The sequence below is a fragment of the Crocuta crocuta genome, unplaced genomic scaffold, assembly GCF_008692635.1.
Source record: "Crocuta crocuta isolate KB4526 unplaced genomic scaffold, BGI_CrCroc_1.0 scaffold931, whole genome shotgun sequence".
Lineage (NCBI taxonomy): Eukaryota > Metazoa > Chordata > Mammalia > Carnivora > Hyaenidae > Crocuta > Crocuta crocuta.
The window spans coordinates 198401-216480 of NW_027527834.1; the positions used below are offsets into that span (position 1 = coordinate 198401).

The 18080-nt window shown below is 56.4% G+C and overlaps 1 protein-coding gene and 1 non-coding gene across 2 annotated transcripts in view; both read right to left on the reverse strand.

Moving 5' to 3' along the window:
- The window catches only part of FAM3B (FAM3 metabolism regulating signaling molecule B), a 32897-nt gene extending 22965 nt beyond the window's left edge, over positions 1-9932 (reverse strand). The window contains exons 1-2 of the mRNA XM_077778629.1: positions 9740-9932; positions 1961-2084 (exon numbers count right to left, since the gene is read on the reverse strand). Of these exons, the coding sequence (XP_077634755.1) occupies positions 1961-2084; positions 9740-9932 (317 nt within the window). The remainder of the gene's footprint in view (positions 1-1960; positions 2085-9739) is intronic.
- TRNAK-CUU (transfer RNA lysine (anticodon CUU)) lies at positions 9243-9315 on the reverse strand. Its single transcript has one exon. It is a non-coding gene; the product is annotated as a tRNA-Lys (tRNA).
- Positions 9933-18080: the final 8148 nt, after the last annotated feature.

The following is an 18080-nucleotide window of genomic DNA, read 5'->3' on the forward strand; positions in this document are numbered from 1 at the left end:
GTCCCTACCCCCCTCAGTCTCCCTCTTCTTCTTTTTTAAGTGTATTGCTTTAGTTTTTAGAGAAAGAGAGTGCAGGGAAGGGGCAGAGAGAGGGGGAGACAGAGAATCCCAAGCAGGCTCCACTCTGTCAGCACAGAGCCTGACACGGGGCTTGAACTCACGAGCCATGAGATCACAACCTGAGCAGAAATCAAGAGCCAGACGCTCGATGGACTAAGACCCCAGGTGCCCTTCCCGTCTCCTTTACCATGGGCTCCTGTTCAGTTTTCAAGCCAAATTCCCACCTTGTCTCACCCATGGACCTCACTGACCATCCCATTCAGTGGTACATTCGCTTCTGGAATTCCACAACCACACACAAAATTACCGTCTCGTCTTCACCATGGAAGTCTGAAAAATCTGTTTGTTTTCTCCCAAATATGACCCTTCTTGGTGGGGAAGGAGGGGATTTGGCCCCCCCAGGAGACAAGCGGCCGGGTACAGAGACACGAGTGGCCGTCACAGCCGGACGGGGTGGCCTGTGGTATCCAGCGGGCAGACGCCTGGGGTGCTGCTAAACCCACAGCACAGGCTGGGTCATTGGTGCACAGGGTCGTGGCGTTGAGGTGGAGAGCCCCGAACTGTGATACCGGCTCCTTGAGCACAAGAGCCACATTTATTGCCATTACTCCCCCACCGAGGGGGTGTGTGTGTGTGTGAAGGAATGTTTATCAATAGGCCCCCGCTGAGTAAAGTAGGCCCTGGGTTAGGGATGGACCCGCCAAGGGGAGTGTGCTTTCCGTCCACTTCCCTGCAGGGAATGGGGGATGTGCTGAGACCAGGCAAGGCGTGGGAGCTGAGTCCACGGCTCGTCCCCTCGCCTGCCACGGTCCTCGGGAGGATGAACTCAGTGCAGAGACAACGATTGAAGAGTTGGGGACAGGGGCCTGCATCTCTCGCAATGACCCAGCCAGCAACGAGAAAGGCAGGTGCGCCCCGTTTTGGGAAAAGGGTGGATAATTGGGAGAGACTTCCTCCTCAGTGCTGGGAAGACGCCACAATCTCTCTCTTTGTAGTAATTATTTCGTGCCCTAAGTACCCTTAAGCTCGGTGTGGCAGATTGCACTGTGGCCTCTCAAAATCCAGATGCTGATGTCCTAACCCCTGGTACCCCAGAACGTGACCTTCTTTGGAGGAAGGGCCTTCCAAGAGGGGACTAAGGTAAAATGAGGCCATTAGGGTGGTCCTACTCCATATGACTGGTGTCCTTTCTAAAGGGGCAATTAGGACACACACACACACACACACACACACTCACACACACACACATACAGAAGACGGCCCTTCGCAAGCCCAGGAGAGAGGCTGGGACAAACACCCCCTCACAGAGGGAACCAGCCCTGCCCACACCTTGACCTTGGGCGACCAGCCTCTGGAACCGGGAGTGAAATGAATAAATGGCTGTTGTTTCAGCATCCGGTCCGCGGTGCCTTGTCGGGGTCATCCGGGCAGATGTAAACACTGGGCCAGGGCAGTGCCCAGCGCCAAGGTTTATTTAAGCTATCATGGGGTCAGGCAGCCGCGCAGGCCTGGAAGGAGGCGGTGTGGACTGCCAGGAGAAACAATACCTGCTTTGATCCACGAGGGTGAGGACCACAAAAATAAAAGGGAAGCAAGACTGCACCGGCTGAATTCCAGCGAGTCCATGACTTCAGGGGGCTGTGCCACGTGTGGGCGGCAGAGCACAAAGCAGAAGCTGCGCGCTGTCCCACCCCAGTCAAGGGAGAGCTCAACGGAGGGACACACCCGACCACAGGCCACAGCAGCTGGCGTCCCCATTCCCAGGTCCACGTGGGCCCCCAGCCTTCGCCTTTCCCTCCTGAGGGCGTGTGTGCTGCTGGGCCGGCCTCGGGGACAGGCGGGCATCACATGGGGCATCACGGGGGACGGCCATATGCGCTTCCCCAACACGGGTACTTACAGCTCATCTTCAAAGCAGATTTTGGCGTATTTGTGCCTGCCGCCCCCGCTGAGCAAGCGGTAGGCATAGGTGTTCAGGGGGCATGGGGTCCAGTGGTCACATTTCTGCCTTTTAGGGGTTGGAGCTGCAACAGACAGGAATATAACGGTTGGCATCTCACAGACATTCATCAGATGGACCCGCTGCTCGACCGTGAGCGGCTCTTCGATCCCAAGACCCCACACGGGCAGGTCCCACCCGCAGTGGGGAAGGGAGTCACCAACTTTCCATCAGCAGCGTCAGAAATTCCCCTAAAGGTACAGTTGATTTAACTTGCATGTGTCTTTTTTTTAATGTTTATTTATTGAATATATTCAAGCAGTATGTTACTTAACATAAATTTTCAAGCAATATACTCAATAATTTATTTTTAATTTTTTTTAACGTTTTTATTTTTGAGAGAGAGAGACAGACAGACAGAGCATTGAGTGGGAGGGGGCAGAGAGAAAGGGAAACAGAATCGGAAGCAGCTCCAGGCTCCGAGCTGTCCACACAGAGCCCGACACGGGGCTAGAACTCATGAACTGCGAGATCATGACCTGAGCCAAAGTCAGACGCCCAACTGACTGAGCCCCCAGATGCCCTAATAAGTTTTTTTCTCAATCTCCAGATACCTAAATTTAAAGCGAGGGGTCTGGTCATAAATGTGAGAAAGTGCTTACTATAAATACAGTATCTTCTCCGTCTGTCTGGATTTGGGGCACTAAAGTATTAATTTTATTTTAGCTCATTTTTTTTTGTTGTTGTTGTTTTTGTTGTTTTCAACTTTATAAGAATACCCATTATTTAAATTTAGAGGTAATTTCCCTAAAAACACATTGCACATAGTATTTGAAAACATAACATACTGTTTAAAAGCAGATGTGTCCAGGGACACCTGGGGGGCTCGGTCAGTTAAGCATCTGACTCTTGGGCACCTGGGTGGCTTAGTCGGTTAAGCGTCCGACTTTCGCTTAGGTCATGATCTCGTGGTTCATGGGTTCGAGCCCCGTGTCGGGCTCTGTGCTGACTGCCAGCTCAGAGCCTGGAGCCTGTTTCAGTCTGTGACTCCCTCTCTCTCTGACCCTCCCCTGCTCACGCTGTCTCTCTCTCTCTCTCTCTCTCTCTCTCCTAGAAATAAACAAAACATTAAAAAAAAAGCATCTGACTCTTGGTTTTGGCTCAGGTCACGACCTCACAGTGTGTGGGATCGAGCCCCGCGTCGGGCTCTGTGCTGACAGTGCGGAGTCTGCTTGGGATTCCTTCTTTCCCTCTCTCTCTGCCACTCCCATGTGCACGTTCTCTCTTTCTCTCTCTCCTTCTCAAAATAAAAAAATAAACACTTAGAAATAAAAGAAAAGCAGGTGTGCCCTGTTTCCTGGCTTCAGACATCCTGTGACTACAGCCCATTTGGAGCGAATACCCTTGAACTGGGAGCCACATATATCCTACCCGGTACCCGCCTGGCCCTCACGCAGGTGTCCCTGTGCCCTCAGCAAGCACACAGGCTGGCTCACTTGTGCACAGACTCTGCTGTTCCCCGCACACCTAGAAGGAGAATCACCGAGGCTGCGCTCTGCTTCCCGGTCCGTTTCACCCCAGGCTGTGGGAGTGCACTGGCCACGCGGTCCCCTCAGCCTAAAGCTGAAAAGGACCCAAACCTGCCCTGAACGTGCAGGGCACGCTGACAGGTGTGCCATGTTGACGGACAGAGGCGGACAGCGTCCCGTGTGCCCGAGGCCACATCGTGCCCCCTGGTAACGCGGAGACAGAGATAGCAGATTAGTACAGAGCTGGTGAGAGGAAAAGCGATTTCGATTTGTTCTAGAGCCAGGAGCCGGGGCTCTATGCGGGGGAGAGGTCTGGGTGAAGCAGGTCAGGGGGAAACAAAGGGCTGCGTGGGGAGGTGTGGGCGGGTCCCGCCCGAGCTGTGCTGTCCTTCCTCCTGCATCTGCCCCTCGGACTGGCTCAGCAGGGCTCACAGCAGCCAAGGAGACCCCACCCAGCCGTCGCTCTGCCCTCTTATCCCAGGGCTGACCCTGGGGTCTCCCAGCGTGGCCATCCTTGGGGGGGGTTCCCATGGGGATGTGCTCCTGCGGCCCCCTCCCCCCGTGGGGTCAGCAGCGTGACCGTGACCGGGCCCTGGGGGCTGCCCTGGGGGCTGGGGTGGGCCGGGAGGGCCATGGGCAGATCTTCCTGTCCTGGCCCCGGCGCTCACAGGCCCCTGCAAAACGCGGGTGTCGTTCATGTAGATATGTACGGGTGCATTTTCTAGCAGGAGGGCCCTGGTTTTCATCAGTTTCTCCAAGGAGAGTGTGGTTCTCGTGACCAAGGATGACATAGAGATGCCTGGGAGCATGGCATTTTAAAAAGCTTTCCTGGGGGCGCCCGGGTGGCTTAGTCGGTTAAGCGTCCGACTTTCGCTTGGGTCANTTAAAAAATAATAAAAAATAAAAAATAAAAGGTTTTCTTGGGGCACCTGGGGGACTGAGTCGATTAAGCATCCGACTTCTACTCAGGTCATGATCTCGCAGTTCATGAGTTCAAGCCCCGGGTCGGGCTCTGTGCTGACAGCTCAGAGCCTGGAGCTGCTTCGGATTCTGTGTCTCCCTCTCTCTGCTCCTCCCCTGCTCGTGCTCTGTCTCTCTCTCTCTCCCTCAAAAATAAATAAACATTAAAAACATTTTTTTAAGGTTTTTCTTAACCTTCTACCCATTCCCTAGAAGCACAAAATATCATCATGTGAACGAAGGTCATATTCGCTACTCGGAGTGGAGGCGTGGAAAGAGTCCCAGAGGATGGAGCACTTTGCAAACCCTGCCTCTCCCCACCACGCCCCCCAACCCGATTCACTCCTGACTAACTCACAGATTCTTACGACACAGAGTTATCAAAAAATACCTGTTAAATACTCGATACTGTTACATGTCCGTCCTCGGCGCTCTACCTGAAATTCGCTCCCCAAAGATTGAACAGAAAATAAAGTCCCCGTGAGTGAGCACGTGGAAGCTGACCCCCGCCCCCAGCAGCAATGGTGTGCCTGCTGGTCAGTATCCCACTTACGGGTCTCCCCAAAACCCGCCTGATGCTCTAGGTAAGACCCGATGTGCTGACGGGCAGTGTGTTTGCACACAGCCGGCCTCCCGCTATGAATTTGTCTTAGAAACCACTTCTTGCTACCAGAGCCACCTTATTCCTTATCCGTACCTTAACTAAAATAAATATAGGTTCTCAGGCTCCACCCTGAACCCACAGATTTTCAATTTCCTGGAGTGGGGTCCAGGAACCTGTCTTTCTGAAGGGAACTTCCTGATTTGGGAACTGTGACTGCATTCACCCCTTTCAACGAGGAAGGGGATTCCAGAAACGTCCAGCTGCGGGAGCCAGGCAAACGAAGGGTGCTCCCCGGGCGCGCACTGACTGAGCTTCCACCGGGTCAACTCGCCTCCTTGTTCTGCAGGAGATGAAAGTCCCACGAAAATCAAAGCCNAGTGGCGCCAGCGGACCCGCGGAGAGGCTGTGTGGGCACAGTGCCGGGGCACCTCCGTGAGCCTCTGTCCCCACGGGCTCCCCCCGCCCCCCCGGACAGAGTGGCATTGTCGCTTCTGCGCCTTCCCTGGGGGGCATGGAGCTAGAAGGCAGGGAAGGGGCTGAGACCCTCCCAGGTTGAGTGGGACCCTGGAGGACACGTCATGGAGAGCATTTACAACGGCCCCTTGGCTGCGGCTGAGGGATCTCGAACCCACTGACAACTAGTTAATGGCAGAATTAGAATTAAAAGTAGTTTTTTTGGGGCGCTTAGGTGGCACAGTCAGTTGAGTGAAGACTTCAGCTCAGGTCATGATCCTGCAGTTTGTGAGTTCAAGCCCCACATCAGGCTCTCTGCTGCCTGCACAGAGCCTGCTTCAGATCCTCTGTCCCCCCCCGTCCCTCTCTCTCTCTCTTCCCCACACCTGCTCATGCTCTCTCTCTCTCTCTCAAAAATAAATAAACATTTTAAAAATGTAGCTTTTCCAGGGGGCACCTGGGTGGCCCAGTCAGTTGAGCATCTGGCTCTTGATTTCAGCTCGGGTCATGATCTCACAGTTTGTGGGTTCAGGCCCCGTGTCAGGCTCTGCGCTGACAGCATGGAGCCCGCTTGGGATTCTCTCTTTCCCTCTCTCGCTGCCCCTCCCCCCTCTCAAAATAAATAGATAAACATCTTTTAAAAAGTAGTTCTTCCGGCTTTTTCGTGCAATGGTAGCCGTTTAGGGGTCGTCAGCTCATCTCACCTTGGCTGGCAGTCTAGGAAGGCGCTCGCCACGGCTGATTTGCCTGGCTTGGTTCCCTCTCACAAGAGGTTCTAAGAAAATGACTCAAGGACCTCAAATCTAAATTAAATGTGAGAACATTTCAACAGGAGCCTTCTCCCACCTGGTCCCTCCTAAAACCGACCTTCACAGCCCGGGGCTGTGAGCTGGGGGGGGAGGGGGGCGGGTTCCCACCAGATGCACCCCTCGAGCGATGCACACATTCTTCTTACACAGACACTAAGAAAAACACTTGTTAGACACCGCACACCGTGTTCAGCTCAACAGGGACAGCAGTGAACACAGCGGCTTTCTATGCACGAGTGCAGGGACTGGAAGCGAGAACGGGTCATTGTGAACTGTGACGTGTGCCATGGGGGAGGGGACGGGGGGGTGGGTCAGGCATCGACAGCTTCGCACGTCCAAAAAAACTGCCTGCAGATCAACAGGAAAAAGGGAACCACCCTGTGGAAAACGGGCAAGGCACAAACGTGCAACATTACAGAGGAGGGGACAGGGCGCAGGGACAGGGGCCTGGCGTTCACAGCGCAGCCTGCCACGGAACAGCCCTGGGCCCTGGGCCGAGAGGACAGTTCTCTCTGCGATCAGGGATTCAAGCAGAAAGATGTCAACACCTCAGACGGGCTGGAGGACGGATTCAGTGGAAAATGGGGCAAAGGGGCAGGAAAACCAAACCAGAGTGGCCTTTGCCCAGGGGGTCATAACCGGGCATGTTGACTCCATCACCGGGGCAGAGGGTCAAAGGCGGGGGAGGGCGGGGGGAGACTGCGGCCTGAGGGGAGAGAAGGAGCCGATGGGGCTCTGCCCTCCGGGCCAGCACAGCATCTTTCACAAGGGAGCCAGACTGATGTGAAGGTCAGTCCTCTCAGGAAATGCGAGGGATCGGGTGATGGGGAGCGGCCGGAGCGTGGATTCCCAGCAACGGCCAGGTCTAGAAAACCAGCCAGGTTGAGGAGTACTTGGGATGAGCTCAGAAGTACAGACGGCAGAGAGGCAACATCCAACATGAGGGTGGGCTGAGCCCACGAGAGCACGGACTCGCGGGGTGAGAATTAACTTCAGAAAACCCAGGGGCGCCGGGTGGTTCAGTCGGTTGAGCATCCGACTTCGGCTCAGGTCATGATCTCACATTTCACGGGTTCGAGCCCCGCGTCGGGCTCTGTGCTGACTGCCAGCTCAGAGCCTGGAGCTGCTTCAGACTCTGTGTCTCCCTCTCTCTCTGACCCTCCCCTGCTCACGCTGTCTCTCTCTCTCTCTCTCTCTCTCTCTCTCTCTCAGAAATAAATTAAAAAAGAAAACCCAAAGCCACGATCCCAGGTCTGGGCGGCTGTGCCGGTGGTTGGGTCATTTTCAGAGGATAGTTTACGAAGTGGAAAAGCAAACCCTGGATCAGGGTGAAAGCCCAAGGTGGGGGCGGTGTTCAGGACCAAGTGCAGGTGGGCCCAGCCCGCGTGGCCTCGGGCACAGGGGTATGTGCTCCTCGGTGCCTGTCCGGCCGCAGCCACCACTGGCCTCACGGGCCAGCGCGCCCCTCCCTCTGCTTCAGACCTGATCAGACGTGGTAGGGGGAGGGGCACTGAGGACGTTAGGAACAAATGCTTCCAGGAGGGCGGCGCCGTCATTCTGCTGAGCCGAGAGCGACAGTCTCCTGAGCGACGGCAGGAGCAACGCTCACCTTGACCCCTGTCCAAGGCCGAGGACCGCCAGGTCGCTGTCAGGTGTCCGCGGGGACCCAGGGGCTTGCCGAGGGCTGTGCTCGCTGCGCCAAAGGGACTTGTGTTTGCCCTGAGGCCACTCCCTGGGGGCTTGGCAATGGCACGAAGTGAGTCCCACAGCAAAGCCCCGGGGACAACGCAGAGGCCTGTTAATGTCTTATCCACAAGAGCCCTGAGCCGCCCATCGATCGCTAGGCTCAGCCCCCAAAGTCTGAGCCCACCAGATGCCCGGGAAGTCACGTGTCCCTCCGAAGTGGAGGCCAAGCCAGCAGGGGCCGGGACGCAGCCCTCACAGCGGCCGCGGGCACCGGCTCTCCTGCCGCCTTTGGGTTTCCAGGAACCAGACACTGCTTCAGTCTCGGGGGGATGGGGGTGAGAGGGCCCCCCACGCGGCCTGCCCTGGGGGGACGGGAAACCACACGAAGGAGCCCTTCTCAAAAGACAGGCATCAGAGGCAGCTCCTGCAGGCAAGTCCACGTCCAGGTCGGACTTCACATTTTGTATGACAACGGGGACAATGTGAGAGCCTTAGAGGGTGTCCCCCACGCCCTCCACACATAGGGGGTCCCCCCTCCGCCGGTGCTAGGCCTCATCCACAGTCCGGATGCAGTAAGGCTCTCGAATTGCACGCACACTCGCTATGGAAACTTCGTTAACAATAAAAACAGTCATAACCAATTCCTAGAAAGTTATGGGTTTGTTTTTTTTAACGGGGGTGGTCAGAACAAGTAATTAATCCGGGGGCGCCTGGTGGGAGGCTCAGTTGGTTAAGCCTCCGACTCCTGATTTCTGCTCAGGTCATGATATCATGGTTTGTGGGAGCAAGCCTCACATCAGGCTCCGCACTGACATCAAGGAAGCTGCTTGGGATTCTCTCCCCCTTGCTCTCTGCCCCTTCCCTACCCATTCTCCCTCCCAAAATAAAAAACTAAATAAATAGCTTTTTGAAAATGCGATTAATCTGAAAAGAAATAGATTTACAATTTTTCTTTAAGGTTTTATTTGGGGGGGGGGCTCCCAGATGGCTCAGTCAGTTAATCATCTGACTTTGGCTCTGGTTATGATCTCACGGTTCATGGGTTTCAGCCCCACATCAGGCTCTATGCTGACAACTTAGAGCCTGGAGCCTGCTTTGGATTCTGTGTCCGCCTCTCTCTGCTCCTTCCCCAATCACACACTCTCTCTCTCAAAAATAATAAACATTAAAAAAAATTTTTACTTTTTTTTAAGTAGGCTCCACACCCAACATGGGATTCAAACTCATGACCCTGAGATCAAGAGTCACATGCTCTACCGACTGAGCCAGCCAGGCACCCCGCTAGCTTTCACAACTTTTTAAAAATCATTATCCAGTTCTTTATATTTGTGCATATTAATTTTGTATCATCTATTTCTGTGTGTGACACGTGCTGGCATACCTATACACAATGAGATTTGGAAAAAGGGTACAAATGACTACCTTAGCGTCCCACATGCTTTCCTGTGAGGATTTTAACTGTCACGGGGTCTCATGGGGATGAGCAGCGGTACCCTACCTTAGAAAGGTGTGGGAACCCAAGGGGTGGGTATTACCCCCTCTCCCCCTCCTCCTCCGCCTCCTCCTCATCACCACCATCATCACGATCAACTTCTCAAACATCAAACGGCCAGCTGGGGCAGAGCTGAGGCCAGAACGCCCTCCCCACCACCACGGCTGGCTTTCGGAACTGCCAGTCGACACATCCCACGGAACTCACCCTTGAGGAGGGGCCTCTCACCGATGCTCCGGATGCTATAGACAGCACTGGACAGGGATACCTCCGGAATGAGCTCTGCGAGCAGGTACCCAGAATACCAGGCGCATATGGACGCGAAGAAGAAGAACACAGCCTTCAAAGTGCCTGCGGACAGACAAGACACAACCGTGGGTGCCCAGGGCATGGGTGCCATGCTAGCCCACTTCCGGCGCCTGCAGGGTGCTCTGAGGAGAAACCACTCCTGGGTAGGTGGGAGCCGGGGAAGGGCCCACGGCTGCCTCAGTGGAGCCACGATGCCTGAGCCGGCATTGCTAGCACTAAGCATTTGATGCCATGGCAGCAAAAAATACAAGCAAGACAGGGATGTTTTCTATGCCGTTTTTATATTTGCTCTTGGTTTGGGTCTTGGAGCCTCCTCAAAGGCGGCCCGCAGAACTGAAAACCCCAGAGGGCGGAGCTTTGTTTTGTTTATGCTGAGAATAGCACCTGGAGCCCTGTGAACCAGGCAAAGGGTCCTTGTAGCACCGGGAACAGCCCCCAGACCTGTCATTATCGTCAGACAAGATGGGAGGGAAACCTAGGTTTGGCAGAAGGAGAAAGTCCCTGGAGGTAATCTTTCTGGTTGACTGGCTCTGTTATCTTCCTCCCAATTTTAAAAAATGTTTATTATTTACTTTTGAGAGAGCAGGGAAGGGGCAGAGAGAGGGGGAGACACAGAATCAGAAACAGGCTCCAGGCTCTGAGCTGTGAGCACAGAACCCGACGCGGGGCTCGAACCCACGAACCGTGAGATCATGACCTGAGCCGAAGTCAGATGCTTAACCGACTGAGCCACCCGGGTGCCCCAAATTTAAGGAAAAGGCATCATCCTCTCCTGGGTCAGGGGAAACCTAGGGGGTCGGCCCCTGGTCCCTTCACAGACAACATGCCACCAGTCCTATCTGATTTTACCCCCCCCAAATATCTCAAAGATGGGGACTCAGCTCAGGATCCCCAATGGTGCCAAGATGCAGGCCCAGCGTAAAGAAGCAGCAGGAGCTTCCGGATCAGCATTTAACTACGTGTTAATGGGTCCAGTCCTAAGAACCAAGAAAAGGCAGGAAAGGAGGGAGGCAGGAGAGGAGAAAGGAAAGAAAGAGGAAAGGGGGTGAAAGAAGGGAGGGGTAGGGAAGGGCCCCCCACCTGACCCCACCGCGTTCTGCCTCACTTCTGCACCCACTCAGGCCCAGCACCTGGGAATAACCGTCGCCTCCCACAGCCTCCAGGCCTCACGGCCAACTGGTGGCTCAGGGCAGCTGTGCTGGTGAGGCCGCCAGCGCCCCGTCCCTGGGGGACACACGCCCCCCGCGCAGGCCCGCACCCTCCTGACGGGGCGCCCCACCGGGGACCCCGGGACGCCTAGGCCTCGCGCATGTCCCAGAGGAAAACCCTTCCTCCTCCCGCCCCCCCCCCAAGTGTGGCCCATCGCAGGGGAGGGGTGGGGTCGGGCGCCGGGCCTCTCCCTTCATTCCACACTCCCCGCCCAGCCCGGACGGAATCCCTCGGCCGGTCCCGATGGGTCTACCTCCACCATAAACCCCACCGCCGTGGGCTTCTCGGCATCTCTCTAGCCTCCCGCTCCGCAGGCTGTCCGCCATCAAACCTTCCCTCCCGCTGACAGGGAGAGAAAACCCCACACCCACCTGGGCTCCCAGATGACGTGTCCAGTTATCGCAGGGGGTATAATAAAGATTATATTCGGTCTTTGTCCCAGGCCTTGGCACAGAGATTTTAAAACCCTTGCTATTCTTGTCTCTTAGGAGTATTCATAAAGGGGCCCCTTGAGACCACACCTGAGCCTATGCTAAGGAGGTGACAAGGGTCCTTAGATAGCTTTAAGGGAGGGGCTGGCTCCGCATGTGACTGCAGGGCTGGCACTTTCAGGCTGTCCCTGACCTCCAGGAGAGGAAAGGGAAGGGAGCCCTACCTCGGTCATGGGGCATGGAACCGAGGCATAATAAGACTCGAGATCTCTGGACTCCCAAACTAACCCTTCCTGCAGCAAACACTCGGGTGTGTGAGGAGGGTGATGTCCCATCAGCTCACGGGGCAAAGGCCCAGAACTCCGAGGCTGGCGCCCTCCCAGCCTTCTACCCACAAGCCTCCTTGTTCGGCTGGTCCCCCCAGCCGTGGGCCGATCCCTGGGGATGCTGGCTGGAGCCAGTGTGTGCTTGGGCGTGGGGGCGGCTCGCTCCCTCAGGGGTCGCGCTCATGGCCCAGGACGGGAGGCTTCTGTTTCATGAGTCAGTCTTTTTCAAGTGTGTCCTTTGACATCAACGACCTCCTTCTATTTTGCAAACCCTGCCGTCCTGGAGGTTGCTGGAAGGTTCTGCAGGGTTGGCTTCCGTCGTGAAGCACCTGGGGCAGAAGTGACCACCACAATTTTCAGGACCGAAGGGACACCTCAAAGCCGGGAAAACCAGCCACAGGAAACAAAATGGAAGCCACAGGCGCGGCCAGCTTCAACCCTGCACTCCCTGTGTTTGCTCGGAGCTGGGTCACACCGATTCACTGGAGCCCGGGCCCTCTCCTGTCCCGCACGTTAGTAGGAGTGTGTCGCTCTGCCTACAGGGCGCTCTGCTCCATGAGCCCCAGCCTTCTCTCTCCCTTCGGGGCTCCCCCGACCTCAGTGCAGCCTGCCGCACACCCTCACGCCAGCCCTTCACATGTGCACGCTGAGGGTCCCCCAGGACAGTGCAAGGGCCATGGGCCATGTATGTTCCAGAATATTCCGTCGGATGCGCACCGAGTGAGCAGTGTGGTAGGACTGCTGGAAACATGGAGTCAGCGTTAACAGTGTCAGGTCAAGGCAACAATAGTCCACTGTGTCCTGTGTGTGTGTGTGCGCGTGTGCGTGTGTCAGATCACAGCTGGGCTATTTCATCCAGGTGTCCTACTTAAAGAAGAAAACTGGCAACCAGAGATTCTTCGCAGGATCTTCTAGTCCCCATGTCTTGTGTGAGATCTTTGAGCAGAGGTGCCGTTTAGCTTGGAAAATGCTGGAACGGAACACGACGCTACCTTCCAAATGTGCAAAGGACAGCGACCGCGAAGGGAGACGTGATTTTGTCCCCCGCTGAACAAGGACAAACGAATGGAAGTGACAGGAAGAAAATACGGAATGAGTAAGGAGCCCATGCGTCCTCGTGAGCAGGAGCATAAGCCACGGCCGGCCGGCCTCACAAGGCAATGAGCTCCCGACCCTGGACGTCACCCGGGGCTCCTTGGGAGGCTCTAGGGTACGTGCGCTTCAGGTGAGGGGTGAGCCAGGCCCTTGCGGCTGGGGCCGCCTGCTTTCTGGGGCCGGCTGAGAGCACGGCCTGGTCCAGTCACAGACGCATCCCAGCAGCCAGGGGAGAGCGGGCCCTGGAGCCCCGGCGAGGCCCAGACAAGCTGGTGCACGGCCGGCCTCTGGGCGGGACACCTGCATCAGGAGCTCAGTCCCTGAGGGGTGAGTGCAGGGCGCACGACAGGCTCAGGCCCCGAGCAGGGCACAGGTGAGGGCTCATCTTGGGAAGGGCCGGAGCCAGACCTCAGCTCAGACGGCTCCCCGGGCCGGCGAGCGAGGGCGGGCATCCAGCGGCTTCCAGAGACAGGGGAGGATGGTGAGGAAGTATGCAGATTTCGGGAACCTTCTGTGACCCTGCCGCCGGGATCCGGGCTCTTCTCATAGAATAATTAAGTGGCCGGTGGCTGACAGCCATGTCCTCCTGTGTGCTTCGCGCGCGGCCGTCACACGTGAGGGTTGGAGCGAAGGCCGGTCCTCAGCGCAGACAGGGAGTCAGCAGAGCTCCCCTTCAGGGATCTTGGTTCACTGTGTTCGCGGGGCTCTGAGCGTCCTGCCCTCACCCGCCCTGACATGCTCGGGGGCGCAGGCCGGCAGAAGGCAGCAGTCCCAAAGCCAGTCAGCGCTAAGCCAGGACTGAGGCAGGCGATCTCAGGGCAGCCCGCGCCCTCCAACCCGGGGGGCCCCGAAGGAGGCCGTTCTGAGCCGGTAAGAACACACTTGCTTTGGTGGGACTTCCTTCAACGTGAAGAAGGATGAGGGAGCTGCCTGTCACCAGCGGCCTTGCCAACAGGAACCCAAATCCCGTCACCCTGGAGGCAGCCACACCTGCACCTCTTGTCCCCGGTGGGGGCCTCGCAGGCTGGGGGTGGCTGAGCCCTGCTCCTCCGACTTGGGACTCGGCTGTTCTGTGGCTCCAGGCTCACCCGGACTGTTGTCACCGTCCCATTGGCTGGGGCTTTTGGGCAGAGAGACTGGGAAGTGTCACACCTGAAAGCCACAGTAGGTTTGAAAGGTAACCTGCCCTTGAAAAGGTTCACACACCAACGCCCTGCTTCCGCGGAGCTGGGACAATCACCACCAGACAGCCGCCCCAAGGGCGGAGGGTGCTGTTGGCTTAACTCACTTCATCCATTCGATCTGAAACTGACCTTCCTGCGAACTTTCTGCCCCGGACAGACCCAGGGTTGGATTGCAGTGTCCAGGAAAATGTCACTTCCAAGAACGTGGCCAAGTCTCAGCTCTCGAAGTCCAGAGCAACGTGGTTCTGAGTTACTGCGGTGGCTTCTCCCGTATCCACACACATCCACACAAGTACAGATCTGGCGCTGTGTCAGGGCTGTATGTGAAAGGGCCACATGGTTCACGTCTGACTCACAAGGGTTATGTGTGAAAAAGGAGTAGGGAGGGGAAAGCAGTCTGAGAATATTCAGCATTTTTCCACCAAGTGACCGGCAAAATATTGCAAGAATATGATACAGAAATAATGGGGAAAAAATCTTCTGAAATAGCTCTCGTGAAAGCCAGTGTCCTGAGGGAGATGTTTTCTCCCCCACAAAAAAGAGACCTGTATTTCCACCCCATTTATCCTATAATCCACACAAGTCACCAAAAACTGTGCTGTTCATAAGCCAACAGTTTTGTAGAGAACGCGACTCACTCACAAAACAAAGAAAAATCTTGAAATCCGTTTTTGCGAGACGCTGGGTCTGGAGCAGCGAAGGTGGTGTTTAGAACTCTCCGGAGCTGCGGCCACACCGCCGGTGAGGCAGTGCTAGAAGGAAAGAGGGTCCTTCACGAGCTCCCAGCAGCCCAGCTCTCCTCCAGGGACTGCTAAAGAAGCCAAGAGATCGTCCCACTTCTGAACTTCCCCTTTTTGCGCAAGGTCTGCCCACGGGCTCCACGAAGGATCCAGATTATAGGAAGGAAACAGCAAAACCACTCAGAAAGGACAAGGCTGGGACGGATTAACACGGGACCCCAGGGAGCCCCTAGGGAAGTGAGGCAGGCAGGCGAGTGGCTGGGGACAGCGGCCATGGTCAGGAAGGCCGGCTCTGAGAGGCCAAATGACCCGGTGGGATGACCGTTTTTGTTTTTCTTTCCTTTTTCCTATTTCTGCCAAGCCTTCTGTGGTCTCAAGTAGTTTGATATTTGAAAAACATAAAAAAGGGCCTTATGGGGAGATGCTACCAGAACTTTGATGGTCAGGGACATGGGGCGCTCCACATTAATCCCTCCCCATGCTCTCCCCCCCCCACATCCCCCAGGGACTTAAAAAGGCTGCCTCGAGGTGCCTGGATGGCTCAGTCCACTAAACATCGGACTTCAGCTCAGGTCTTGATCTTGCCGTTCGAGAGGGAGTTCGAGCCCCCGCATCAGGCTCTGTGCTGACGCCTCAGAGCCTGGAGGCTGCTTTTGGATTCTGTGCCTCCCTCTCCCTCTGCCCCTCCCCTGGGGAGCCTGCTTCAGATTCCGCGTCTCCCTCTCTCTCCGCCCCCTCCCCCAATCTCCCTCTGTCTCTCAAAAGTAAATAAACATTAAAAACAAAAATTTTTTTTAAAGGCTGCCTCACTGTCCCATTACTCTTCATCATTACCTGGGCTGGCCGGGTTGACCTGTGGCTAGTGACCCCTGATTCCAGCCAGCGGAGCGCCAGGAGGTGCCCACAGGTGCCGCTAACAGGCACCTGAGGTCCGGGACCTCCCAGGGCGGGGACATGCCCTTCCCCGCGGACCGAGCCCCCTCCTCCTGGAGCTGGTTGGGTCCGGCTGTGCCTTTGCTCACCTGATACCTACTTTCCAGGCAAAGCGTCAGACTCAGGGAGCCGGGAAATCCGGCCAGTTGGCGCCTGCTGGGTTCGCTTTCTGAATTTCAAATCCCAGGGCTGAGAGACGCCCGGGCCCCAGCGCCAGCCCCGCCCTGGGACCTGGGACTCTGCCCGTGGCCCCCGGGGAGGGGTCCCAGGAAAGGCGAGGGGGCAGGTCTCCTCCGCCAAGGTCCCCTCTTCCTCCTGCGGAGGGAGTAGCACTCACCGACAGTCCCTGGGCGCATCTTCCAGGTGCAGCTCCCTGGGGACCTGAGGGGAGCCTCGCTGGGACCGGGCGGCGGGGAGGGGACCCGGACACGCCCCCGTAGCGGCCCGGCGGCGGGGGAAGGAGAGCAAAGGGCGGGCAGAGGGGCCGAGACGGAAGGAAGAGCGGGCCGGGTGCGGGGCCGGCGGCTGCTGGCCGGCAGGTGCCTGCAGATCCGGCAGGTGCGGGGAGGGCAGGGGCGNGGAGGAATGGGCAGGGTTTGTTCCTGGGGCGGGACACGGTGTCCCTCCCTCACCGGTTCGCGGCCTCAGCCCCCGATGTAAGGTCCCCCAAGAGGAGACGGCTACAAAGACAAGCATGTCCTGGGCCTTTTCAACGTCAAAGCCGAGTGGTGGGCCAAAGTCATTAGGCTCCTTGCTTCATCCAGAAGGGTCCCGCCGCCCACTGCGGTTTGCAGAGCCCAGCAGTCCCCCACCTCCCGCCTTCTTTAAACCTCAGAGTCTGATCTGGAGAAAGGCATCAGGGACAGTGTCCCTGGTGCCACGGTCAGGGTCGCAGGTTTGCAAGTGCTTTTTTTTGTTCGCAAGGAGGCGGGGGCTGCCAGGGCGACGGTCTGGCAGGTGTTTGAAGAAAGCTTCCCAGAAGACGCCCGGGCCCCTAATACGAAGAACTGCTCTCTCTGTAGACTCACACTCCAGACACCCATCGGGGTTTCATGGTTCAGTGGCCTCAGACCGCCAAGGGCAAGTGAAGGCTCCAAGGGCTGTTGGTCACCTTTGCAGAACCATAGTGTTGCAGGCAGGCAGGTCTTTGCAAAAGACCCCCTCCCACTCCCAGAGTCCGTGGGGCCCACAGTTCCGCTGGTCCCTGAGTCTCTTCTCCGGAAAAGCCCAGAGGCCTCGACGGTGCAACACAGAGTCCCCTCACCTCGTCCCAGGATCTGCACCGCCCTGGGGGTTGTCAAGAGGGGCTTAGCCATGACCCTTCTCCATCGTTGTCTTTGCCTCCTAAGGAGCTCCCGCATGGCCCCATCCAGGCACCCTGGGGACACATGTCCTGTGGATGGTTTGGCTTGACTCCTCCTGGCCACCCCTCCCCGCGATGGTCCACTGCATCGGGGGGTCAGAGGACGGGTTCTCCCCTGCTCCAGGGCTTGAGCACTGCACCGCAGCTTGAGCGTGGCACATTTCACTTTGGATGCCCCATCTGGGATGCCCCCCACCTGTTGCTAATTGTTACGCTGAGCAAGTGCATCAGTTCATTAAAGTGGATGCTGGGGGGGCGCCTGGGAGGCTCAGCCAGTTGAGCATCCGGCTCTTGATATCCGCTCAGGTTGTGATCTCACCGTCGTGGTGTCGAGCCCTGCGTCCGGCTCCGTGCTGAGCATGGGGACTGCTTGGGACTCTCTCCACCTCCCCCTCCTCCTCCCCTGTTCACGTGTGTACATGCACGTGCACTCCCCCCCCCCGATAAATACCCTTAAAAAACTTTTTTAAAATAAAGTGGATTTTGGTTTCATCCAAAGCCTCAACTTTGTCTTCAGCTCCCTTGATCTCAGGATTGAGCATTTATGTCCCGTTGTTTCCCTTTTTTAAAATTGTGGCCAAAAATGCATAACATAAAAATCTCCTTTTATGAAATTTGAGATTTTACACTTTAAGTGTACAGTTCGGTAGTGTTAAGTGTATTCACACCGCTGGGCAAAGGATCTCAAGACATTTTTGTCTTGCAAAATGGCCCGTTAATATCAGCTCCCCTCCTGGGGCGCCTGGGTGGCTTAGTCGGTTAAGCGTCCGACTTTCGCTTAGGTCATGATCTCGCAGTTCGTGGGTTCAAGCCCCACGTCGGGCTCTGTGCTGACTGCCAGCTCAGAGCCTGGAGCCTGTTGCAGAGTCTGTGTCTCCCTCTCTCTCTGACCCTCCCCTGCTCACACTGTCTCTCTCTCTCTCTCCTAGAAATAAATAAAAATATTTAAAAAAAAAAA